The sequence below is a fragment of the Ixodes scapularis genome, unplaced genomic scaffold (assembly GCF_016920785.2).
Source record: "Ixodes scapularis isolate PalLabHiFi unplaced genomic scaffold, ASM1692078v2 PGA_scaffold10__122_contigs__length_95168666, whole genome shotgun sequence".
Taxonomy (NCBI): domain Eukaryota; kingdom Metazoa; phylum Arthropoda; class Arachnida; order Ixodida; family Ixodidae; genus Ixodes; species Ixodes scapularis.
Genome location: NW_024609836.1, coordinates 47,387,072 through 47,413,933, shown reverse-complemented (window position 1 = coordinate 47,413,933; position 26,862 = coordinate 47,387,072). Strand labels below are relative to the sequence as shown.

Sequence of the window (26,862 nt, the reverse complement as noted above, 5' to 3'; positions counted from 1 at the left end):
GTATGTTTTTGTATCCGTGGCTACGGTTTTATTATGTTGCCTAATATTCACCAGCTCACCTGCACCCTGAATCTTCTTTAAATTAGATTATTTTATGTAAAAAAAAAAAAAAAGCTCATGCGTTTAAACAACTCGCGTATACAGATGGCTTGGGTACTTTGATAAGGACCGAGATAACAAAATAGAGAACAAAAGGGAAATTATCGCACCCCCCGAATCTGGAATCGGATGTTACTGACCAATTATCATTTGAAGAGCTTGAGATTACAATGTCGGAAGAAGTTATAATTGCAGCTTCTACGTGCGAGACACGCTTCAAGGCACTCATACCCTTAACAAAACAACAAAAACAAATGCTTGGGATTGGGAAGACCACATTCTGAATTTGATCAATCAAGCGCTTTATTCCGTTACACAGAAGATGTGCTACTGAAAAGGAGCGTGACGACAGTATAGCATCAGATAATACGCCCTCCATGAGGCGTTATGAGATAAGAATCGCGCTCTTATCGTTGCCCCCACACCGTGGAGAATATGAACGCAACAGTGCCATACTGCCTGCTGCAAACTTCCGTACGACGTTGGTTTTACAGCTCTGCGAGGTGAGATCTTTTGAGAGAGATAATGCGTACTTGTTCTTATATAGTATTATATCTAGTGTCTTACTGTCGTTATGTACGATTCTGTTCATAGCTTATTTATTTATTTGCGAATACTCCTATCTTTTTTTAAAGGAACCATGGAAGAAGTGTTTAAAAAGTCGCCTGAATATAAATGCGCTATCACACCAACTTAATATTACCTGGATAGCTTATATGCACACATTCATTACAAGATGATTAAGACAAGTTATCCTGATGATCTCGTTTGTTAGCTTATTCTAGTTTTGAATTGCACGAGAGAACAAATAACATCTAAACACTTCGTTCATAAACCACTATTGTCACATTTCACTAGAATGGTTTAGTTATTAGGACCTGGATAATAATATATACATTTTAAGGTGGCGCTTTTGATACAGAGGCTGCAAATAAAAATATTTAAAAAAAGATTAACCAACTTGATTAATTTATTTTAAGCCGATTGGTGTAATGGCTTGTATGCATCCGCTTGTTTCATTTCAATTATTGCTACCCCACAGACGTCCCGAGCTTGCACATAAGGGCTGAGGATGACCTAACGCCATTCTATTAAAGCTGTCACGCGTATACTTGGCAAGTGTACAACAACCACAAACACACCTATTTAGTGACGTATGTTACGTTGAAGCTTCATCCAGTCTTAGCAACACGGTATGCTTAATGCTTAATCTTAGTCGCACCAAAGCGGTGTTTAGGGTCCAGTTACCTGCTGCATTATACGCAGTCGTCCAGCCTACAAATAAACATCGTGATTGCTCTCTGTGTGCACCTCAGAAACGTAAACGCGCAAACTTTCCTCCTAGACAAGGTATTGTTTCCTTGAAATACGTTTCGTGAAAAACTTCTTTGTGAGCGCACGTTTCGTCGACACTGGAGTTTTGTAGAAACTCGTTTTCTGGACACAAGCTCCTGGGTCGTCCCGTCGACATCATTATTTTTTTAAGTGCCTAAGCAAATCTGGAAGCAGCACGTGGTTTACTGAAGCGTGTTCACCTAAGACTCTCCTTCCCCCTTTCCTCTCTCTTTCTCCCCGCAAGAAACCGGCTGCGAGCCAAACAAATTTGTTCCTAGGTCTCGAGCGCTAGAAATGGCGCGCGCCATAATAATCTCATGTATAGCCTCCAGGCAGATCGCCCCGAGACGCGGCCTCCGAAAGGGAAAAGGTAGAGCGGCAGACAACGGATGAGAGGAGAAGCATGTAACGGGCGCCGCGCTGCGGCGAGACGCCGAAACACACTTGTCCCGAGCGATGGTGTGTCCGCTCGTGCTCCTTGCGTTCCTCCGGCTACCGTTTCTTTTCTCGTCGGGTTTGAAAACCATGTTTCGGGTCCTCGCCGTTGCAAAAGCTGTGCGCTGAGTACAGGCTCCCCGAGAAATGCTGTGTGCTACCAGATCCTCGAGCTCAGATTCTGCGACCGGGCACTCTATGGCTCCGTTGTCGAACTGCCAGGCTTTGCGAGTGTAGAAGAGGCTATGTCTGTTCCCACCGATTCATTTCTGCTCCATAAGTAGCTCTTCTCTCATAACATAATCACATTGTTTCATTTGAATTTTTGCTTCCCACCTTTTTTCACCTCAGCTGCATGAACTCTCGAGCAGCAGGAGCGACTGCCGAAGATAAAGCCATGAACTGTAATAAAGTAGAAAGTTGGGCTAGTTGGTTTTGGTTATACATAATGACAAATACACAGCGCAGAAGGACGAAAAGGGAACAGACACACCGGATAGAACAGATAGAATAGATAGATTCTATTAAAATATCTAGTTGCGAGTCAGCGCTCTGTTCTATCCGGTGTGTCTCTTCCCTTTTCGTCCTTTTGCGCTGTGTATTTGTCATTATGTATAAAGCCATGAGCTTGGAATTCTCGCCTTCAAGAACATCACCATAATTAATGTATTTTATCAAACTGCCTCCATTAAATAGTCAGAAAAACAATACTGTATCCGACTTAATTTTTGCAAGGACGTAATGTGCGAGAATTTAGCGAATCGCCTACCATTCGCGAAAAAATAAGTCCCGCGAACAATTCCGGTAAAATATGAGCACATTGGAATCTATATTGAGATCCCACCGCGTCGCGAAAAGTAGAAACCGCGAATTATTCCAAAACTTTAGCTTTGACCTAATTCGCGAATATATTGAGCCCACGAAAAATAAGTCGTTTACAATATCTGTCGTATATGAATAATACGTTTGAATAATTTCCGAGTGAATTGGGTAACAAGAACTGCGAGGGGTGTTCATAAAGTTCGTATTAGCGGCACAAAAAATTGAAGAAAAAAAAAACGGAACAAAACAGGCCTCAACATGACCGCGCGTCCCTCTAGTTTCCGCACACTTAAACATTGCATGCTATAGTATAGCGCGGAACGCCGCTGGGGAGTCGAAACAAAAATGGCACCACCCGTCGGTGCCAAGCACATACAGTGATCCGTTTTTTTTCCACTTGAAGGGAAGCAATGCCAAGGATTTTCATTCCAATCTGGGAGCGTTGTTAGGGGACAATGCCCCAGTTTATGACACTGTGGTTGAATGGCGCAGACGCTTCCAGCGTGGTCAAATAAGAGGAAAGCATTTCAAAGACGACGACCAAGTGCTAGCTGAAGTGGAGCGATTTCTGAACACTCAAAACGTGGAGTTCTATAACAATGGCCTCCGGCATGTGGCCCATCGCTCGAAAAAGTGGGTAACTTTTGATGGCGAACACGTAGAGAAAGTCTCAACTCCTACTCGAGTTTGATTGCTGAATCTCTATTCCTTCGTGACAATGATATGAACTTTATGAACGTACTCTTTTGTTCAATAAAAATAATTGCAATATGGTGGCGAAGCGGTGTCATTTTAATTCTTGTTATCACATCAGGTAAGAGCCGAAAGTAGTCCTCAAAACGAATCAAACCCAGAGATGTCACAAGCAAGAGCGTGAGATCCCTTCAGTCTACTCAAATGAGTTTGAGATCCCAGCTATAGGCGCTTAAATTGGAACTAATAAGGTTTCGCGTCACGGCGTTAGTCAGTGCCAAAGCGTGTTTCTTAGGCTTTGCTATTGCTTTTTTTTACCACATATTTGCCCAAGTGCAAGAGGGAAGCCAGAGGGGCAACTTATCAACCGAAGAACCAGCGGTGAAGTCTCTTTCTGGCACTTGTTTCACAATTTAGGCTCAAGGCTGTCAGGTAAAAACCAAAAAGCCAGATGTGAAGCCTATTTCTGACAATTTCTCGGAAACATACGCCCCAAAAAAAGCCAGTGGTGCTTGCTATAAATAGCGTCTTAGCTGAGACCGTAGGAAAGAAAGCACTGCCGCAGGCTAGCACTTTAGCGTAGAGGCACGTGAGGCTTAGTTTTACACAGTTGTAAACTAAGACGCTGATTCTAGCAAGCCGGCCCAGGTGACAACTGAACTACCAGGCTGTGAATCCTAACTCTGGTACTTGTTTGGAAATTTAGGACCTCAATTCTTGCAGACTCCGGCCAAAGAATATCAAGTTTGTTTATACCTTAGGTATTTAGGGGTTTTCAAGCCATAACTTGCCAGACAAGAACCAAATTTTGACTAAACAATGTTTGCTATTGAACACCTCTTCAGCGACGTTTTTTGGGGTGCAGGCATCTTTTAATAAGTTAACGTGCTAGTAAAAAAGAAGTAAGGATAAATATTTCTCAGGTCGTCAGAACGTTTTGTTGCTGCAACGAATAGTGTCTTTTTTTCTATTTTTTTTTTTTTTTTGACAGCACTTTTTAGCGTTTGCTCACGCAAATTCTTTTGAGGGTTTAATGTGCCAAAGCAGTCATGGCCTCACTGCTGAAAATATATCTTTTTACGCATATAGTGAAGCAAAATGAAGTTATTGGCTTTTAAAACTACTTGCCAACATTACGTAGACAGTTTTTCGTTCGTCTGAGTAAACTCAAGTTATTCTGCTTCTTCCCAAACATCGACATTTTCAAAAAAAGACTTTTTTAAAGTTTTAGTTACATTCAAGCAAAAAAAAAACACTGCTGAGCATTCGTAACTGACATGCATATGATCATTTCTTCCTTGCTTGTCTGTATGGCTTCCTAGCGAAAAGCAGTGATACTTCCATTGGTTGCCATTTTCAGAATATGCGTCACAACGGACACGGTGACGATAATGACATAGTCACTATGTCAATATAATGACTATAGTGACATATTCTGCTTGTCATTATAGCCACCGTGGTTGTTCAGACATATTGTGACAACACCAACCAACCATCACCGCTTCTCGCTCTACCCGATTACGGTGTTCCGCTTTCTCGTAATTTTACCTCCACGTGGTTCGATCTCTTTCTCATAAAACGATTTTCAGAAGCAAAATGGCATCCCCAACGGTGACATTATCAGCCCTGCTGCTGCTTCTGCTGCTTCTCGGGGTCTGCGAGGGTCACCCCGACGGAGCAGACGAAGAGTCGTGCAAGGACATGTTGCCTGAACACGGCTGCGAAGGCAAAAGCGCCGAGGAAGGCTACGCCGAGGGATACCGTCTCGTCCAGGCAAAGGACTACTACAATGCAAGCGATGTTTTCTTAGGTAAAAGTTGAGTCGGTGTCAAATTCGCCCCGAGCGAGTACACGATTCACTCTCTTTCATTGTTCTATGCCTTTATATCGGTAACGACAGGCAAAAGCAAGTATGTATGCCTGTGGGTTTGTTTTTCTTCCAGAATAAATGTAAACTGTACTTTGGGAATGTTTACACAGTGGTGTGGTAAGTTGAGCGAGTTTATGATCGTTAAACACAAGAAAAGAAAAGCGGTGTTCCTTTTTGACCCAAACTTTTTTTTAACAAGTTTTTTTTTTTTTTTTTTTTTTTGTAGGGATGTTTACACGGCGCGAGTTTAGTTTGTCCTTGCACTTTAAAAAAATATAGAGCGTCTGCTTGTTTGCTCTCCAGCAAAGCATTCGAGAGTGTCAATCGTTGCAATCTACCTAGGGGAGAGGGGGCGGGGCGGGTGGAATAAAGAGGCTGACAATATAATTAGAGAAACAAAAATGAAGCAGTTTCGATATTCGTTTAGCTCCCTGTCCGTGTGATGTGCTGGAAAGTTGACGCTTCACATTTCTAGGAGTGTGGAATATGGCGACGCTGATTCAACGCTGTTGAGGAGCAATTGAGCCATTGGAGCACAACTGCTAATCTTGGAGTTCCGACGGGCATCACACAGTATTGATTACATGACCGCACGAGGGTACGACGTACCGCATAAATCCGAACGGGCAGGAACGAGAAAGGTGCAGTGCGTGGAACGGGTGTTGACATGATCTGTGCGAGATCCGGGGGGGGGGGGGGGGGGGGGGGGGGGGGGGGGGGGGGGGATTTAAAACAAATTAGAATGTAATTTTACAAAATCGTGTATATATTTTTGCATGTTCAGATTTCAGTCACCTTCAAAGTTTCAAAGTACTTTCGGCCTAATGCAATCCCCTTATGAAGACTGTTTCTTGCAATGCTCAAAATAGCCTTTAAACTCGAAGATTTTTATGCCTTTCGGCGCTTCTGCTGCTTTTTGTTTCACCTCTTCCACATCGGCTAAAATTTTCTCTTTGATAACGTTTTTTTATTCCGCTAATCAAAACCAAAAAAAAAAAAAAAAAAAATCACACCGGACTAGATCGGGTGACTAAGTAGGGTAAGATGCGGATGTCAGGCCGCTTTTTTGTCAAAAAAACTGCTGAACATTTAGCGCGGTGTAAGAACGAACGTTGTCATGGTGGACAACCCAGTGTCAACACAACTCGGGTTTTGTATTCTGCCCAGCCCGCTAGCTAGCGAAATCCTAGCTCTCAAAAATTCTGCATTTTTCGTAATATAATTTTTATATCATTGTCCCAGTTCTTCACACTTAAAAATACGATAAATAAAAAGCACAAATCAAAGCGATAAAAAAATAACCCCGAAAGTCTAATAATTAAAAAAAAATATTGACGAAAAGTCTGAGAAATATGGCGCTCAGTATTTTAAAAAGAAATGGAACATGTCTCGTTCAGGTAAGAGGCTCAAATGGTACCGTGCAAACTCAAAATTGAAAAAGTGATGAAAATAATTACGTACATCGATTAGCTTCTCAATTTCCAGTGATAAAAAGCTATAGCAGCATGGACAAGAGCTCCTTAACAGACGTTAACAATAAACTTTTGTGTATTTGTTAGAAGTTAAAAAGAGACTAGAGTAGGCTGTCCTTAGGAACCACCAAACCGGTGGTCTCTCTAACGTTATGTGAAGTGTCCCGGATAGTTTTTATCAAGAAGTTGAATAGCGTGGTTTCTCGGCTGAATCCAAATCGAAAATAGTTTTACTTGCTTTTTTTTTATTATTAAGAACCTCGAACTTTCTTTATGGTATATAGTCCATTAAATAAAATATCAACACACTGAGTTCTCTTAGGCTAGTTTATTCACATCCATGTGTTAAAGAGAATGTCATCTTCAGCATTGGGAGAGGGACAGTGAACTGGGGGCTCATAGGATCCACACTGTGAGTTTTTGTCTCGCCTTGTATGCATTTAAATAAATAAAGCACGACCAGGCTATTCTCGTGCATAATATTTTAAAACCGCAAATAAAATAATCCTGTATGTTTTCCACAGACGCGATACCATTATGTGTGCGTATTCATTGACGGTAAGTGATCTATGTCACTGAAAAAGATAAACCTGTTTTAGGGCTAAAAGTGAAAAAAAAAACAAAAAAAAAACACGGTTAACATTTTAGACGAAACCCCGAGACCCTGTTGTCCTGTCCTTCTTTCCCCCCAGTCTCGGGGGTTTGTCTAAAATGTTAAACCTTCACCAGCTTGTTTGCGCCCTAACTTTTCGTTCGTTAAACACGGTTAACTTGAAATCAAATGAATCGGGCATATTTCAACGTTAGAAGTAAGACGATACAAACTACATATATTACGGCCTTACTCAGCCCTCTGCTTTTACAATGGCTGCGTTGAATGCTTCCGGTTTCCTGATAAAACATCTATATAGCCACATACAATGACTTTTTTTTTACGGGAACAGGTAAAATTAATTGTTGTTCTCCATAAGAAGTCAAAGCGGATATTTGAAGTAAAAAAATATATTCAGACGAGGTTGCTCGGAAGCTAAGGATGTTTTTCGAGCCCCTGAACAAGACACACATAACAGCGACGTCGCGTTTTTTTTTTGTTTTTTTTTTTCTTGTGGTTTGCACCATAATACCAACATCCCACCTGTTCCACCGGTACAAATTTATATCATTAATTAATTCAATGGAGCATAAAGAAAGCAAAGATGAATGAGAAAGTTTATTGACATAAAGCAGTAATTACTTTTTCAAGAAAACGGCATCTTTAGTCATCCACATCAGGACCATCGAGGCCTCACTCACTCATAGGCGTAATCGCCGCACATTTGTTGACATTCTTGTATAGTATCATATTATAGTATCATATTTGGTATCGTTGCCGCCGCAACAAGTATACTCGAGAAGCTCGCATTTGCCACTTCGGTTATTATAACTCCAAAGGCTGTGGATGTTAAACTTTCCGGAGGTACACTCGTCACCTTCAATCGGCTGTTCCCTACAGTGTTTACGGAAAAACTCGGTTGAGCTTAGGTCTTTGTCTGTAGAACAATAAAAAGAAAACACATCGTATTAGGCGTATTATACGTTTCTATCGACGTCTGCGGGGGATCCGAAAGTAGTGTCAACACGAAGAATATTTACTTCGGGAATAAACTAACAGTGACCTTTAGCTTCAAAGTCCTATAATGGATGAAATGCATTATAGTGGCGCATATTTGTGCGCTAAATTTAGCGGGGAAACTGGCTGCTTGTATAGGTCACGTGACATCAAGTCACGTGACGTCGATTTCCCGCACTAAGCTTAGCGTTTTATATTATATACATCCTAAATTAGGCATGTGTGACGCTAGTTTCGTTTGGCCTAGATGAAATATGTATATCTATCCGATAGGCACATTATAATAAAAAATATTTTGCGTTGAGAGATTTATCTTTAGGTGTCATGCCTTAATTATTATGTAATTATCATTTGTAGCGACGCTTTCTTCAGTTGTTTGCCCTCTTTTTGCTGTTTTCTTCTTAAATGTTTACAGATAACATCTGCTAGAGTTTCTGCCTCTCCAGAATGCATATAAAGTAAAATACTTTAAAATACCGAAAATGCGCCCATGTTCAAATAGACGCTAATGCCTTAACTTTTATAATATTTAAAAATGTAGGGAAAGTACCAAAACATTCGCCAACCCAAGCAAGCGTCTAAAGTCGTGAAGCAAAAAAAAAATGCTCCTCCGTGTCAGCTGTTTCGACCAACACGCCGGTGCAAAGCAGTGAAGCTTGACGCTGGATCGCCTGAGCGAAACAGGCTCAACGAGAGAGGCGTGGCGCTTTGAAGAAATCAAGAGTTCTGCTTATCCTGCTCCTATACGTTCCTTGAATTCAAACAAGAGCAAAGCTCAACATGTGTCCCTTCTGCTTTTCCGCTCTCTGATCTAGCAGGTGCCTATCGCCCTCTTTCTCTGATTAACTCCAACTTTGTTTAGGTGTACGCCTGCTTGGTATTCAACAGTAGTAGCTTGTACCTATGTGCTTTCTATAATGTAACATTAGTCCAACCCGTTTTTATTCTTCAAGTGCATTGCTGTATGTGACTTCAAAGCTTAACATGACATTTAAACTTTCTGTCTCTGAGCTCTGATTCGAATTAAAACTCGTACACAAAACATTTAATATCATCACGTTTATATTTAGTTTTGATTTTAGTCGTGTCGTTTTTAGTTTATCTAAGGAACTAAGGTTGTAGTCGTCTCATCTATTAAATATATCGTTTATATTGGTTTTTCTTTGAACATTTAATGAGTCGTTTCAAAGCTTCAGCCTTCCTAAACTTGCTAAATGTTTAGTTGTTTTTCGGTACGACGAGGTAGACTTAAAGGGATCAAGACGTGATAATTAAACAATATTACTCTTGGTATAAAATTATCATAGGTTACTTAGTTTGAACGCGAAGTTTGGCAATTTTTCAGAGCTACAGTAAATAACAAGAATGAATGTTTTAACGTCGATCATTTCCATCGGGTAATCAAGCAACCATGATGGAACTCTGACCTAACATGCCCATAGCCTGCCCAGATGAGTGACATCGTGGAGTTTATGAACCACGTCACTGTAATAATAGAGTTTAATGCTGTTTCATTCAGAGCTTGTCCATGCTTTGCGCGCTCGCACGCTACAGGCTACGCGGTTACTTTCATTTCCTTGCCTCCTAGCTTGTTGCTTGTTCCGAGTCTGCTGAAATGAGATTCCGTCGACGTGAGACACCGTACATAACTTCATCGGTTCAAAGCGCGGAATGAAAACACGGAAGTCGAAAGCCATAAGCAGTCCAGTTAGCGCTGATAGAACTAAGTCTGCGAGTGCACGCAAGAGACGACAGAGTTGCGCCGCCACGCCACTAGGGGACGCTGACGTTCGCATGACGAATGGGGATACTGGGAGTGATACATCATCGGCCCTTCAAACATGGCGACTTTCCCTTGAAATTCCGCATCCGAGGATCCCCCGATTCAATCAAATTTATCCGCGAAACTAAATATATGTTTATAAAATAAATTTAGTAAAAATAGAGGGACAGCTAATGCGTTCCAGCGATATAGTTATCTCTGATATTTTTTATGTATTTTTCTTTTTAATGCCCAGTATATTTTAAAGAGTAACCAAATCATAATATAAAAATTAATTAGGATTTACATAAGATTTATTGAATTTAAATTACATAAACTTCATTTAAATTAGTTCAGCTATAAAATATTGCTTCTTTACCGCCAGATTTATTTTTCAACTTGGCAAATGAAACTATCAATTTGTTCAATCACTGATAACGATGCGGATAATATAATTACTGTGAATGTAAAGCTTAATTAAAAACGTTTTAGTGCTATAATCCTCTACTAGAAAAAAACAACTTGAATATTTTAGCTAGTTGTAAAACTTTAATTGATTTTTCTTTCGAGTTCCTGCTTCATTGCAGTAAGACGTACTTTTATAGTTTTCGTTTCTTTTGCGTTCTGGTTTTGTTGCAATCGGGAGTAACGTAGTTGACAAAGAAAGCGGAAGGTCGAAAGCAGGCTCAACACGGATTTTCTCCCAAGAGCACCTCTTGTTGCGCGTGCTCCGTTTTATAGAAACCTTTCTTGCTTGTTGATTATAAATTTAAACACCAAACAAATACACATATAAAGCATCAGACAATATACAAGCAGAAAATAAAATGAAATATTTTCGGAATGATTAGTGCGGGAAGTGTTTGATTTATATCATCATAGTAAAACTTGTCTGCTTTATATCATATTAATTTTTATTTTGCAAGCTGATCTTTTAAATTGTCTCTGTTTTTTTTTTTATTTGGTGTATGATGAACCATTGTTATCTGGAAAAGAAAATCTGTGGAATAAGAAAGGCGACAGTCCAACCCTTTAATATAAAAAATAGCATAGTTTGCCTTATAACCAATTGGTTATAAAATATACAAATGAGAAAATATGCTTTCCTTTTGAATAATACATGCGTCTTGCTTTTTTTTTTTTTTTCAAAGATAAATTCCGGAAGTGGTATAGGTGAAACTTACGTGCACAGTAAAAGTCATAATCGGTGCGTGTGAAGAAATTATTTCCATTTCCTCCAATAGCTCCATAAAAAAAACTTTTTAAATGTATTTTCTACATAATCAAAGTAGTATCGAACTAGAAATTCGGTACCATTTCCTGCCTCTTGTAACTCTTTGCACTCTTTTTCCCCTGAAATAATAATAAGAAGGTAAGTTTGGATTTCCCAGGACACATTCATAAAATCACTAATAGTGCCGTCAGGGTGTTACTTGTTATCGTTCCAGGAGGGCTGTCTTTGTATTCAGTAAAGTTGTCAGTTTTTTGCAGAAAATGGTTATAAGCGAAGAATCAAATATGGATAATTCATGCCACGCTTTCCGTAGTCAAAGTTATGGAAACCCTTCTGATGGCCAGATGACCTCTTACCCTCTTTTCCATCTGGCTGCATTCAACCAGTCATCTTACGCCTGCAATACTTCGTCTATCCATACAATAGATTACAGCGGTGATTTCCCTACCCACATCCAAGGGGAAGGGTTATACCCCTCCCCCTTTTCCCTTTAGTTTGTCTGAGGGAAACCCCTTCGAACTTCTTGCGCTGAATACGAACGAAAGCAAAAACAACGTAAGATTTATTTGGCGCGAAATCGATGTCTTGTCTAGCGCTCACTCAAATGTGGTTCCTATATGGAGCTAACGTCACAGTGAGCTCAGAGCACGAGTAGTTTCGTCACCTCCTCCGCGCTGCCTGCTTAACTCCTTGGCTCCTCCCATTCACGAGAAGGAGTACAGAGGACAGGTTTGTACGTTCTGGAGTATATACATATATAGAGTATATAGCTATAATGTAAAGTATATATATAGCTATAAAAAAAAACACTTCCGTGCATGCACCAGGAAAAGGCGCGCAAGAGAAAAGTGAAAAGAAAAACTGACACTTCCTTTTTCTTTTTTTTGTTTTGTAATTGTGCTCTGTTTTTGTTTAGACAGCCGAACGTTACCAGCCTCAATGGGCGTCTCGTGTGTCGCTGTTTATGAGACACTTGGCAAGTGCAGCTCGACTGCTAGCATTCTCCCGACGCTCATTCTCTTTGTGTGTTTGCTATCGAGCGTTCCCGGCTCGTATTGCATCGCCTGGGTTTAATCGAAAGCTGCGAGCTCTGATATGGCATCTTCCGCGCGTCTGAACAGTGTTGTGCAAACATATGGTATGGAATTCCTGGGGCGTGTTCAATTATTTTGTTGGTGTGTTGTGAACAACTGCGTGGGAGCGTGTGTTTCACAGCGTTTGTTCGCGTGTGCGTAAGCGTACCGGTGCGGTGGTGTATGATTGTTCCTTTAGTCTGGGTTCTCTTTGTTCCCAGCATTTTGGTGCATACTTCCTTGCTACTGCTTTACGTTTTCCCCTATGCCACTTTCTCCGTTCATAAGTTTAAAACTTTTCTCATATCACATTATTTAAAAAAAAGTTTACTCTAAAGCTGGAATGATACAATTTTGTTTCCAAGTAAATAAATAAAGTTAAGTTATAAGCATATGCCACATATGTGTACAGTAAGAAATGCCTAAACTTTTTGTTTCGAGCTTTTGGTGAATGGTCAGACCAGAAATTGCATTTCATATCGTTGTCTTCTTTTTTTTAAGACAGGGTGCGATTAGAACTTATTTATTGATCGTCTTTATTTTATTTTTTACCGTAAGATAACCTGTTATAACATGTGTTCACATCGCAAAAAGACCGCTTTTACTTTTGTGGACGATTCTTCGAAAGTGTGGAAAATTTGCTGTGCTGGCAAATGTTTCTCCAGCCGAATACATATTTAGTATTGACATTCTTTGCGTTATCACAGTATTGATAGCGTGGTTGATATTTTCTAACGTTAGTTTTTGCTTTACTTTATGCTTTCTAAAATAAATCACGCATTCTTCAATAAATGTTTAATCTGCTATGCTGTTTGTAAAGTCCCGGAAACTTTGTCGGGCACCACGCATGTATCTCTGTCCCTTCGCCGAAACAAATTAGCGGAAAAAAGTAAAGTATTTACAGAAAATAAATTGCCTTGTTGTACCTGATGTATTTATGCGATAAATGTTTCGCAATGTTTTATTTGTTCTTTTAAGTCGCAACATTTGCGAAAATTATGTCTTTGAAATATTATTTCGTCAACAGGCTTCATTTCGAGATTGAAACCAGAATAGATAACTGGGCGGAGTGTTTCTGTTAGGATTGCACCATCGCTTTAGACTTTATTTCGTTTAGCTTCGATATTAGCATCACTCTAAACGATTTCTTTAAAACAAAAAAATTATATGGCTGAATTAGCTGATCGACCACCGCTGTCGTAACGTATTTTTCTCGACATATTGTGCCACCTTTTGAGAGCAGCTTCATTCGCAACTCCCGGCGTGACACGTTTGTCGTTATTGAAAACCGCCTTTAGAAATCTCACGTAAATGGGGCTTCGCCTTGGGATTTCAAACGCCATTTTAAACACACAGCGCACACAGCGTTCGAACCAAAACTTGTTACAACGATACATCTACTGGTGATTTGTTCACTTCAGCGTTATGTCGGCGACACCCATTGGCCATGGCGTCGTAGTGTCCATAAGCGTTCGTTTCAGGTTCGAGACAAAACGGTGAAACAAATTCCGAGTGCTCTTGCTTTGTCAATAAGGGGCATAAATGCGCATGCGTGGGGAAATCTAGAGGCCCGAATGCGTCATTTTGTTTTCTCAAGCAGCAACCGTTTTGAACACAAAAATCATTACAAAAATGCCACGCATTTTTGTTTTTATTTTCTATATTGATACTTTTTACGAATGATTAGACTATATTAAAAAGAGATGAGCTGGTGTTTTCATTTATTCGCATTCTTTTTTTTTCAATGTCCAACGAATAGCTCTGCTTAACTTAAGTAATCCACTTGTCAACTATGCATTCCAGAACAAAAACAAACATCAAAATCGCAACAACATTTATTGGAAGCTAAACCAAAACAGCAGCAATAACAACCCCCTGAAATTTACTCATCAGTATACTTATCTAGAAATCATTTGGAATGTGTTGCCAAATGAGACGAAATCAAGATTTTGTACATCTTCTTTTTCACTATATGAAAAAAGTTCCATAAACTACGTTAAATCTAAGACGATATTAATAAATGTGCAAAACCTTGCACAGTAAATGTCTGTTACTTTTATTTTTCGCATGTCTGCTCCAAGCTGAGAAATAAGTCGTGCTTTTTGTATCTCATTTGTGCCTTCAATCTTGTGCTGATTTTAATAAAAACGTGTTTCATCTGCAGTTTAATCCACGCTCTGACCGAAAAGGAAAGCCATGGAACGTGCGTAGATCGAATACGCGAATGTTTATCATGCACGCATATTTCCGTTTCGTTAAAAACAAAATAAAACTCGAAAAAAATAAATCAAAGCGTTGGGACATGGAAGAACAGTAAGTGTTATTGTGATACACAGAACAAGTTCTCAATTTGAAAGAATTGTTTACAACTGCAAATGAGAGCCAAACACGTCAATGCGTAATAAACTCAATATGGTCAATCCCTAACAGTTCTTACAACTAAATAAATATTTCTTGATTTGTTGGACTTCAATCACACTTGTAGGTTTTACCATTAATGAATTTTGGAGGAAAAGAATAATTGTAATAAGAAAGCCATGCTTAATTTATGTTCCTCGTTTTTGGGATGCAAACAATTACGAAGTGAGCATTTGAGGAGCCAAGAGGTAAGCACTCGAACTTTGAAATTAGAACTGCTTAAGAAAGCAAACAAAAATGTGGAAACAACTAAGTGATTTTAGTGCGAGATAGGTGAGTTAGTTACTATCAATTTGTTTGGTTTTGTGCACATGGACCATTAGAATTATATAACCTAGGTACGTTATGGTACACGATGTTTAGATATAGTATAAGTACTTCAGTTGTATTATTTCGCAACCAGTTGTACATTGCGTTTGAACTTACGTTCGCAATCGTATTTACAAGTCGATAACTTGTCAATGTTGTTTCTTGTTCCCTTGGCTCCTTTATATTTAAATTTATCGCACTTTTGTGATGTCGAATTATAAAAGAAACGCTGAAGCCTTTCGGTGCCGTCTCCTTCATCGAAGCGTTCATAGCACTTTTCATATCGTGGCGCTTCATTATGAAGGTGAAATAAAGAATCGGTGTCACCATCATTGCGCTCATTAATTTTCTTATATTCCCCTGAAAAAGAACAGCAAATCAAAAAGAGGTGTCTACGCTTTTCAACGTAACGCTGATATCAACTATATTGCATACAACAAACCGGCATAACGGGGATGCTAGTATTGCGTCATAAAGACAAGTTTATCATAGGGGAAATATGTCCTTTATCAAACACTGAGCATGTGACGAGTGCCTTTGCCCTTCGTCAAACACTGAACATGTGACGAGTGCAGTGGAGATAGAGCGTTCTCGCGCCCCACCCTTTACAGTACTTTCTTTAACCCAGTCTCAGCTGAGACGCGGTTCTAGCAAGCCGGCCTAGAGCAAAACCGTTATTTTTAAATAAACCGTAACAAAATTGTAACCGAAATCAAGCATTCGGTATTTAACTCGAACCGGAACAGAACCGCGATCTCATGTGGAGGTTACCAGTTTATGGGAAACGGTTCGGCGTAATAAAATGTGCTTGGTATTGCCAAGAGACATGCCCGATATTGCCAACAGACATGCCTGATATTGCCAACAGACATGCCCGATATTGCCAACAGACATGCTTGGTATTGCCAACAGACACGATCGGGAAAAGGGTTTCTTCCTTATGATTCGGAACACTCAAAAATGTTAAGCAAGGAGTGGCCATCGCAGCCCTCTCCGCAAGCCTAAAGAAGACCTGCCCCCATCAAGTCCAACAAAGCTTTGATGCACAGATTTCACGACTTCACAATGCCGGATATCCAAAAACCTTACTGGCCTCCATATGTGAAAAAATATGCCGCAGTGTCAAGAGGAACAATGCCCAAAGTGAAGAACAAGCAAGAAAAACAAAGAAGGCCTTCGCAGTTATCCCGTACATTCATGGGGTCACCCACAAATTGAAAAAAAATAGCAAACCGGCCAAACGTTCAAGTTGTGTGCTCGGCCCCCAATAAGGCATATTCCCTATGCCGCAAGATTAATCGGACACAAACGGACAAGAAAGACAGGTGTGACACCCGACACAGGACAAAATACGTTCCGTGCCCAAAAGGAGTCGTCTACAGCATACCGTTAACATGTGGACGATGCTATATTGGACAGACGGGGAGATGCATAAATGACCGTGCACGTGAACATGCGGCCAACGTTAAAAATCTCGCGGGACCAGGACACCTCGCTGCCCATTGTCGAACATGCAAGTGCAAACCAAAGCTTGAGCAAGCCAGCATCATAGGGCACCATAAAAACCAGCTTGCAAGGGAGATGTTGGAGGCCTTGGCTATAGACAACGAAGAAGAAAACTGCGTGAGCTCCGCTTCAATAACCCTACAGCCGCAAGAAAAGCCCTTTTTGAAGGGCGCCCTCTCTGCTAAGCAAAAATAGGAATAGATAAAAGAAAAAAAAAATTGATACACATCAGATTTAGTAGAAGAGGAGGACGATCTGTTAAAAGATTTGGTAGTCCAGCGAGTGGTTGTCTTTTCTGTGTCTCCTTCCTTAAATGTTCAGCTGGTTCCACCCATAACATTAGTTTTTGTTTACGGAAATTCTGCTACAAGTATTATTAGGCCATTTATTACAAAACGCGATAACCCCGACGGTGCGATCAAATGCGAGTGCCCACATCTTCACGATAAACAATTGTTTTGTGTCCCGATATCTTTTTTTTTTAAATATAAATATTTATAGATTCGTTTCTTGTATAAGTTAGGCGATAACATCTGAAAATATTGATTGAATTTAAAAATTTGACATGCAAAGTTTTGTTTTATAGTATCTAATACTTGGGCCACATGGGCAACTCGAATGCCATTTACAACGAATGACATTCGTGTGATCAACGATCGGCTCGCGATCTGTCGCGCGGGGAGCACTCCACGCTTGGAGTGTCGCGCGCTGATTGGCCGATCGTTCAAATGTCATTCGTTGTAAATGGCATTTGAGTTGCCCGTGTGGCCCAAGTACAAAATCACCCAACTAGTTGCTGTTACTTCTAACCGAAAACTGCGGCAGCGGAGGCCCCCTTATCAGCATAAATCACTGCAAGTAAAAAGAAGTCATGCTATAAACTCACGTCAAGTTATTTTTGTCTTGTTTCAACTTAAAAATAAAAGCCATGTGACACGCGCGAACGATAGTCGTGGGGGAGAGAAATGCTACTAAAGTGAGTTCGTTTGAATTCAAGCAAACGTGTTGGTTGGAGTCCAAACCATTTTTAAGTACATAGTCACTTTGTGTATGAAATAAAGAAAATTTCCTTTAAAAAAATTGGCATAACTAATTTGTAAAAAAAATGTTGATACGAGCTACCGCATGATAGAGTGTATCAAAATCTTGCTATGATTTATGTCTACAACTTCGCCGTCGTTCACAAACTGTTGCTATTTCTCACACCACTTATACCGGTTTACACAGTATTGCAAACAATTTTTACAAGAATACTGCTCTTTTATTTCTTTGCAAGCTTACAATTTATTGTTGGTGACGGAATAAGTTTTCAGCAGATGCTCCGCCCCCAATTCCAGCTTTCAGGATTTGATAGCACTTCGTCACACGCGTATCAAAAGCACGGCGAATGGCAAGGAACAACTGCTGGAGGCTGTGCTACTACTGAATTCTTACTCTGTCACTGACCATTGATCAGTTCGGCTTCATATTCAGGTTATTGTAGTGGACCAATTGTTTTTGACAGTAACTTGAAACAACTATGAGTCTGTAGGGAAATCATCACAGTATCTGGTGGTATGTTTATTGTAATATAAATATCTATGAGGAAGGTTAAATGTTCCAAAGTTCCTAAAACAAAGCCTTTTTAATGCGATAGCATTCTTAAAAAGGTAGAGAAACGAAATTTTTGCTCTTATTTCTCAATTTAGATATGTACTATGTTGTGGCGACGGCCGAGGAACACCAGTCTATACTATTGTTTCTGGGCAGCCGGCAGAAAATTCAAGAAAACTAATTTTAAAACAAACGAACGCATTTCAAGATTGCGCCTGGTGGCGATCTGTGAAGCTCCGTTGGAATGCCGCCATGTCATCGGCCTCCAAGAAGCAGAGCCAGTTCGCGGCAGTATATCTCTCTTATGGAATTAGTTAGCCCTGAATGTGACTTGGGGGAGAACGCTAACGAGTCTATTACGTGCATTCCACACCATCAAGATCCCCGTTCTTTGCAGACGTTAGGAGTTTGATCTGAGGATGCGGAGACCTCTGCCAGGCCAACAATACGCCCCCCCCCCCCTCCCCCCCCCCCACACACAAAAAAAAAAAAAAAATCGGAGACGCGTTTTGAACAATGCGCTCAAATATGGCACCCAGTGAATACCTTACAGCAGGAGTGGCCAGGCTGACCCGGCCTAAGAGCCGCAAACAAAACCAAGAAGCTTCCAAGAGCCGCGGAGGGGGGCGGGGGGGGGGGGGGGAATTTTTTGTACAGAGAAATACACTAAACTCGAACTACTTGCAATCTATTCTAGTCAAAAGCAGTCCCTCTGTACGTAAGGTAGCAGTAGCACAAGACCACCAAACCGCAACCTGCCTTTCGATTTAAAACGCGTTCCATTTCTCTTTTTGGGGAAGTGCTCGTGTGACCAAAAGGGAGCCGGAGGAGTTGGGGGTAGGGGGGGGGGGGGGGGGGGAGAGGGAGCGAGCCGTTCTGCCTTATAATCAGACTTGTATACGTTACTGAACAAAAGTAACCGATTGTAATTACAATTACAACCTCGAAAAAGCAATCGAAAAATTACTCTAAAGTAATCGATTACTTCCCACGTTACTTTTCATTCAAAAATCTTTTTTTTTTTTTTACGGCAGCATGATTTTCGGGGTCTTGCCGCTCAGTTGTTCCGAAAAAAAGAAAGAAAAGAAAGCCTTGACCGTTTTTGCTTAGAGCTGAGTGAGTGACGTCAACACACCCAATCTCTCTCGTGAAAAAAAGAAGAGCGCTGTTCGTATACATTGCTCGCAAGAAACGCTGGATGAGGTCATTTTTCATATCCGGACGTTGTCTCTGGAGCACCAAAAAAGAAAAAAGTACCCAGGAAACGAAGCATAGTGAAGCGGCCTACTAATCCTTGAGTAAGCTCTTCCTCTACCCCCCCCCCCCCCCCCTCCCCCTAAAAAAAAGGAATTGAAAAAAACTGAAATGGGTAATTTTGTAATCGATTACAGCAAAAAAGTAATTCAATTACAAGGATCGTTACTCCTTTAAGGAAGTAATTTAAGCGTTAAAAAATTACAGTAAAATGTAATCAATTACAAGTGGTTCATTACTTGTAACGCTTTACGTACAAGTCTGCTTATAATACACATAGCTTACAGGTGTCGCCATTGCTAGCTACTGAAGGTTCATTTACTGGTTCCCTCGAGCTGCGGTGAACCGAACGCTCGTGGCACATAAAATACTGGCATGGCCGCGAATGATGTTATGGGCAAGCTATGTATAGGCGTACTGTCCTCGGATATTACTACTAGGCGAGATTGTCACACGTTGACGCCACCAAGCGGAACAACGCTAGCACCTACAACACCCATGGCCGTGCGGGGGCCATTGACGTCACGAGCGCGATATCCACTGCGATTCTCGATGACCGATTTTGAAGCGAGAGGTAGAGATCCTGATTTAAAAAAAAAAAAAAAAAGACGAGGACAGAGCAAGAAAATATGTACGATAAACAAGCGCTCACTCGCAACTGGTATACTTATTGAAACCTCAGAGTGACCGCTTGTCCGTCGTACCAGTTTTCTTATCCTATCCTCGTTTTTTGGGCGTTTTTAAATCAGAATGAATAACTAGCAACTAGCCCAACTTTCCACCCTTCTCAGAGGTACAGAGCTCACGGCCACTTCATTTCATTTCCTGACCTCTTTAAAGGGATACTGAACCAAACATTTTAGTGTATATAATAAGTGGTGCACGATCTTTCCACGAGCCAGCAGCCGCCAGTCAGCGCGAGCACGCGCAGAGAAACTAACGTCCTAATTCTCAAAAAAATAAAAAAATTAGTCGTTAGTTGTTTATACAGCAGGACTTTAGTCTGCGAGAACATGGTGACTCAAAGTTCTCTATTTACGCTTAAGATGACAGTGAAATGTGTGGGCTCCGGAGGAAATGAGAATGAAGACAGGCTTTCCACCTCCACAAGTGAAAGCTACGTGCTTGTTAGACTAATGAATCGCCTACTTTCTATATCACACCCCGCTCTGGAGGTGAAAAGCCTGTCTTTTCTCCTTTTACCCGGAGCCCACGCATTTCACTGTCATCTTAAGCGGGAATCGAGAACTATGACGTAGAATCTCCTCCACGTACCCTTATTTTTTTATTCTTTAATGTGTTTTTATTCGGCGAGAGAGATTCAATATCCAAACAATTGTTCGTTTAGTTTTTTGTTGCGGCGTTTTTCAGCTGCATGAGACTGCTATCACTATATGGAACATATATTTTCGTACCGAATCGAAAGAGCCAGTAGGAGAGAACGAGCAGCCGGCGCAGATTCCTTGGCTAATCAGCTCGTTTCGTGCGAAGTTTGGCTAACACTGTAAACCTTGTTTTATTGGGTGAAATTATACATGTTGTCGAGCTAAGCAAGCGCTCATGTTGCTAAAGTGTCGAGGTGCGGGGAATGGTGGTTACCTGTTTCCTACTCCGGTACTAAAGCGCTGGATAATAAAAATAGAATATCCAGCGCTTTATCCCAATACAACATCCACCACTGTAAATGGGGTGCGAGTTTTATTATTATTCCAAAGAGAAAAACACTGAGGAAGGAATGGCTCGCCAGGTTGGAACTGGGCGATCCAAACTCGAGCACACCTTCCGTGAAGACACCTGAATGAAAGCCACTTCGTGTACCCTATGGTAGTCCTATAGTGCTCTGTGAGTGCGGGTCTCACTTTACTTCAAGTTCGCAATAAAAGAGTGGAATGCATCACCTGACACAATTGTTTCTACAAATAACACTACTACACAGTGATGTCCCGTTAATACGGACACCTTCGTTCCCGTAAAACATTGTCTATAATGTGAGTTGTCCGTAATAACGAGAGAAAATTGCATGCATTTTCCTAATTTGTCCCCGAAAGTGGTGTCATATATGGCGGGGTTTCTATATTAGGGAGTTTTAGTGGATTGTTTTCAAAGGCCCGCTACCGCTACGAGCGCGCGCTTCAAAGCATGCGTCGAAGTGGCAGCGCGAGCTCCCGCTACGATTAGCGTGGCCTGAAAACACGATATACTAAAACTCTCTATTAGCGGGGTCCATATTAACGAGACATGACCGTATTTGTAGCGACTGCTATTTTTTCTTTCTAGCCCCTAAAATTAGATTACAGTGTCTTGGAATAATGGCAATGGTGTGCTCATTGATTTATTTGAAATATTTATATATTTTTTCAGTATGCCAACTCCATTACGTATTACTTCTGCAGGTCTCAAAAAATTATGATGATGATGATGTGTGTATCTACAGTGTCGCTGTTGAGCGTGGGGTCGCCCTTCAAGGGATTCCTCATCAAGGCCTTTGACGAGAACGAAAAGGACCTGGGCTCCTTCAGAAGCACCGGACCCGACGCGAAAAAGATGACGCACTGCGCCGGAATCACGCACACCGACAACGACGACAAGCGCCACGTCTTGGTCAACTGGGTGGCTCCGGCCGATCGCGCGGGCAAAGTGCATTTCAAGTGAGGAGCTCCGCTTACCTTCTTCAATAGACCTGGATGGATGGGAGGATGCAAGGCGGTTCCTCTCTTTAAATCGGGCGGTGACTCGCGCCACCTAGCCAAATATATTTTAAGCAACGAGGGCCATCTAGAGAGTTGGGGCGTAGGAATAAAAGAATCAAACCATCTAACTTTCTTGAGAGAACGAAGAAAAGGTGGAGCCGAGTTTTCAAAGGGCGAGGACACGAGAGAAAGTAGAAACTGTGTGTCGTCCTTTGCCCTTCATTCGGTTTAGGCCATACCGTTTACCCTATAAAAACTTGAAAAACACTTCAGAGTTAATTTATCCAAACTACGATATCAATTATTTCCATCTCCTTCGCAGCTTTGGAATTTGCTATGTGATCTTAGGGTTATATCTGCAAGTAAGTTTGCAATTGTTTGAGACTAACTCGTAATGCTGGTAGAAACTTAACCTACCCTGAAGAATTTCTAAATATATTACTCTTCCTTGGAATTCATAATGGAGATTACGTGTCTTGTGTTGGGTACCTATGGGCGTGAGATTAAGTGGGTAGCACGAAAATAGGAAAGCTTCGTATAGCCCACTTTTTCTATTGCTACTTTTTTAGTTAGCCTCACCAGGCCCTTTTTTTTTTTTTTTTTTTTTGCCGGTTGCCTCTTTTTTTTTTGCGTATGCTAAAACACCCTGTGGTTTTGTAGGGGTAGCTAGCTGGTACTGCCTCTTTACAATGAGGAATATTTAGCAAAACTATTTTAGGCACTGGTAAATTAGCGTTTCGCACAGATCAATGAATCGGCAACCTCTGTGCTTAATTGTATGTGGCCATATCTTGTCAAATGGTTCGAACTAGAACATTTTATTTTTCACGGTGGAGATCGAATAATAAAACTATATCATAATGTAATTCACAATTTTACTATCTTTTACTGCTTGCACAATATAACTCCAATTAAATATTTAAAAAAATGGGGGTCCAATCCACGGCTGTGAAGGCGGTTGGTCAGCGAAGCTGTGGTATCACTTGCAACGATTGCCTACTGCACTATACGAAATGCCGCCGCCGGTCGCAGCACGCCGCCGCTGGTCGTATTGCCGTCTCTTTTCCCTTTTGCCGCTCCTCGTATTCACGCTGCCCCTCGGGAGTCCTAACTATGCGGTGCCTATTCATCGCGGTGCTGCAGCAACAATGAAATCAGTTGCTATACTCCGTTTCATCTTACGTTTAGCGCAGAGGACGTTACGAGTCATCGGAGCCAATCGGAGGCCATGAGTGTCACATGACCTTAGAGAGGGGGCACAGCGACGCACGGAAAGCGTATCACGGGCCACGTCCACAAAACGGGATTGGCTAAGATAGCTCGTAGCATCCGCTGCGTCCGGACGTAAGGTGAAACGGGGTATTGGCGGGTTCTTCTTTTATATATGAAAGGCTGGTGACGTCACTCCCTACGTCGCAAGCTGCCGCCGCCGCGGCAGCTTGGGCAACAGTAATCTTCACCAGGAGCGTATGCGGTGAGCACTACGTGCTTCGCATTGTATTCAGGAGCTCCTTATCATTCAATATATGGTTAGGATACTTGTTTTGTACTTATTCTTTATTGAATCGAATGTCGTGCTGTATGTTGTATGCGTGCTGTTTGTACTTTTCGCTTCAATCTTCGGAAGTCTTTTTTTCCGCGAGAACGCCGACACGAAAACACACGCGGGGAGAAGGAACGTGCTTCGCATTGTTCGCAGGAGCCGTTATCATCCATTATGCGGTTTTCACTTCACACGAGGGCTTCGAATGACGTCAACCCCTTTCAAAGCAGCTGCAAACCTAATCTTTACCTGAACGCGTGGGAGGGTGTTCCTATTGTTCACGTACGCGCCTTATCATCCATCATGTGGTTTTGATGCTTGTTTTGTTGATGCTTCTTTGCGGTTTTTTTTATTGAAATGGATACTGAGCTGTGTGCTGTATGCATGATATCAAAGGAGATAAGCTATTTTGCCTTCAATTGTTCGCCGGGAGTTTTTGGCTTACAATGCCGACGACACGAAAATTTCCTTGGCTGGTAGAGGGATACAGCTTCGCTGTAAAAATCATTTCGATATTTTATTTACCGCTTCTGTGATTGATTTTTACCACTTCTGATTGATTTTTACCTGAACATTTATTTTACTCCAAGCAACATATTTTTGGTAAGAAAGATTTATATGATGGAGACAATCTAAAAAGTGTGCGTATGAGGCAAACACATATCAAATCTTCAGCCCACATTCTTGCTGCATTACGGCGAACGAAGTTAACATAGATAGAATTAGCAGAGCGTGTTGGTTAAACATCTTGGTATGCGAACGCAAAAGGAGACAAGGGACACACAAAAGCACAAAAACACGTCAAACACGGACAGCGTCCGTGTCTGACGCGTTTTTGTGTGTCCTTTGTCTACTTTTGCGTTCACATGCCAAGAACAAAGTGAAATTGTCCACTAAATAAAATAATCGAGCAGCCGGTATTCAAATAATACAACGTGGATCACCTCAAGACTGAAGAGTTCTCAACTCAACTGAACCTTACGACTTAATTTGCTTTACAGTGGATAAACATTTTATACATATTTTGTTTTGTCTGCGGGTTTACTGATATCTGAATACGCTATTTCTGAAAATAGTTTAATAACAAAAGAAGTGTTACTTCGAGACGAAGTAATTAACAAAATATAAATGTTATCTAAACTAGACAGTTTGATTTAAATCAAGTACACATCTTCTTTTTTCCAATTCTTCGAAGCTATTTTTAATTTTATTTTTATTGGAATTTGTACTTTAATTTCCCTATAGTAATGAACGTAATAATTTAACTTTGAAAGATGTGTGTGTGTGTGTGTGCGTGTGTGTGTGTGCATGTGCGTATGTGTGTGTGTGTGTGCGCGCGCAGAGGCATAGGAGTGGCGACAAACGCCATCCTTTTATACGCAATCATAGTTAAGTCTCGATATGTTTTTATTGCCGTTGTTGTTTGCCTTGTTATTGCAAACACTGGTAGCCTCAAATTTATAAAACAAAAGAAGAAAATTGCAGTGTTTATTTTTATCTTCCCAGGTACTTCCTCATGTCGACATCCTACACACTTATATATCCACTACCTCGTTGCATCCTTGAGGGGAACCAGACATTGCATTGGCTTATAACGTTCACGCTTCTTGCCGAGTTTTTCGGTGTTCTTATCGACCAACGCCGCAATCTGGTTCGTCGCGGAGCAAGATCCACGCGAGAGCGTTCGGGACCTCGTGTCACAGGAAAACAGGTGTTGGTGTTGGCAGGAGGAGAAAATCCTGATTGGTCCATGGGGTAATGATGTCACAGCCAGAAGACCTCGCGCGGGAATTTCAAACAAACCACAACGTTCAAGGGAACGTGACGTCACGCGTGGAATGAGTGGTTAAAACGTGACATGTCATGCGAATTACAGGTCACCGCGTGTCTCAAATGGTTTCACATAATAATGTAGTTCATTTTCCTTAAAGAAAAATTTCAAGTGTTTAGGAGGGATTAGAACCCCCGAACCCTCGGTTGCGAGCCAGACACGCTATTGACTGGGCCACGTAGAAGACGCTCGCACGTCTCGGGAACGAGCAGGAGTTTATATATTTAGCAGTCGCGTTCCACTCTTAAAGGAGAAGCTTAAGTGTACTCCAAGTTTTTGGGATGTTGTAACTCGCCATACCCCCATGTTTCTTGAGCTGTCAGAGATTACAGTAACTAATATCTATGGCTCAATAAAGGAACAACGTGGTGTAATATATCACCTTGTACTTTATGTGAGACCGTCCAGGCAAACTTATGGTTCTAACTGTGTGTTATTCTTGTTGTTGCTTTGTCTGTAGGGTCACCGTTGTAAAGGATTTCAGCAACTTCTATTTAGGTCTGGCCGGCACACTTCCTAGACTCAACTTGATCAATTGGCAGGAAGAGGACGAATATTCGCACCCCTTGGAAAATTATTTATACACAAAATGAGGAAAGGAACTCCGCAGCTGTGTTAATTTACGTGTGGCATGTGTTTGGCTGAGTGCGAAATATTGCTTTGGTTCCTTGTCTGGCAGTCGCGCTATCTGTATCAAAAATATAATAAAATATGTATTTATGCATGTATGCGTGTGTTCCTGAGGATTTATTTGTCTTCTTTTTTTAAAAATATTACTATAAATAGCGACGTTGTGTAGAGGTAGTGGTCATCAGAGCAACCATATTGAACATGCGGTCCTTATTTTATTTTTAATAAAGAATGCATCCAACATAAAAAATTGCTATCTAAATATGCACATTGATATACGTGAACACGAGGAAAGGAAAGGTAATAAAAATTTGATGAAACAAAAAATCGAATAACAACTAACAGGCTCCCAGCGCTCTTCTTTTTTTTCTTTTTTTCTTTTCTTTTTAGGTATGTTAAGCCATCCTAGGTGTGTAAAAGAAGAGTCGAGAGTTGGATCGGACGTGCATTGAGCGACTGCGATGCCGGATTAACGTTTCACGACACGGGCGGCGCTTGGTGTTCCTGGTGTTTAGAGTGTATCCAACTGACTGTCTGAGGTGCGGCTTAATTGCAATGCTTGCACTAGCTGCAAAGAGGAGACAAAAGCGTCAGCTGTCTGCAAAGCCTCTTTGGTAGAGCCTCTCCGAGCGCCATTCTCCTCATCACTCTGTCACGTACGCATGCACACGACAGCTCTGATAA

At 41.2% G+C, this 26,862-nt stretch overlaps 1 protein-coding gene across 1 annotated transcript; it reads left to right on the top strand.

Annotated features, from left to right (window-relative positions):
* The first annotated feature begins 557 nt into the window (after positions 1–557).
* On the top strand, positions 558–26,150 carry LOC115329447 (ferric-chelate reductase 1-like). The gene is made up of 4 exons (XM_040214341.3): positions 558–602; positions 4,974–5,194; positions 21,919–22,132; positions 26,009–26,150. The coding sequence occupies exons 2-4, from the start codon at positions 4,981–4,983 to the stop codon at positions 26,139–26,141; spliced, it is 561 nt and encodes a 186-aa protein (XP_040070275.1). The 5' UTR covers positions 558–602; positions 4,974–4,980; the 3' UTR covers positions 26,142–26,150.
* The last annotated feature ends 712 nt before the right edge of the window (positions 26,151–26,862 follow it).

Coding starts and splice junctions, on each gene's coding strand:
- LOC115329447 (XM_040214341.3), top strand. CDS start 4,981: ATGGCATCCCCAACGGTGACATTATCAGCCCTGCTGCTGCTTCTGCTG. Junction 5,195..21,918: donor TGCAAGCGATGTTTTCTTAG/GTAAAAGTTGAG, acceptor GTGTATCTACAG/TGTCGCTGTTGAGCGTGGGG. Junction 22,133..26,008: donor GCGGGCAAAGTGCATTTCAA/GTGAGGAGCTCC, acceptor CTTTGTCTGTAG/GGTCACCGTTGTAAAGGATT.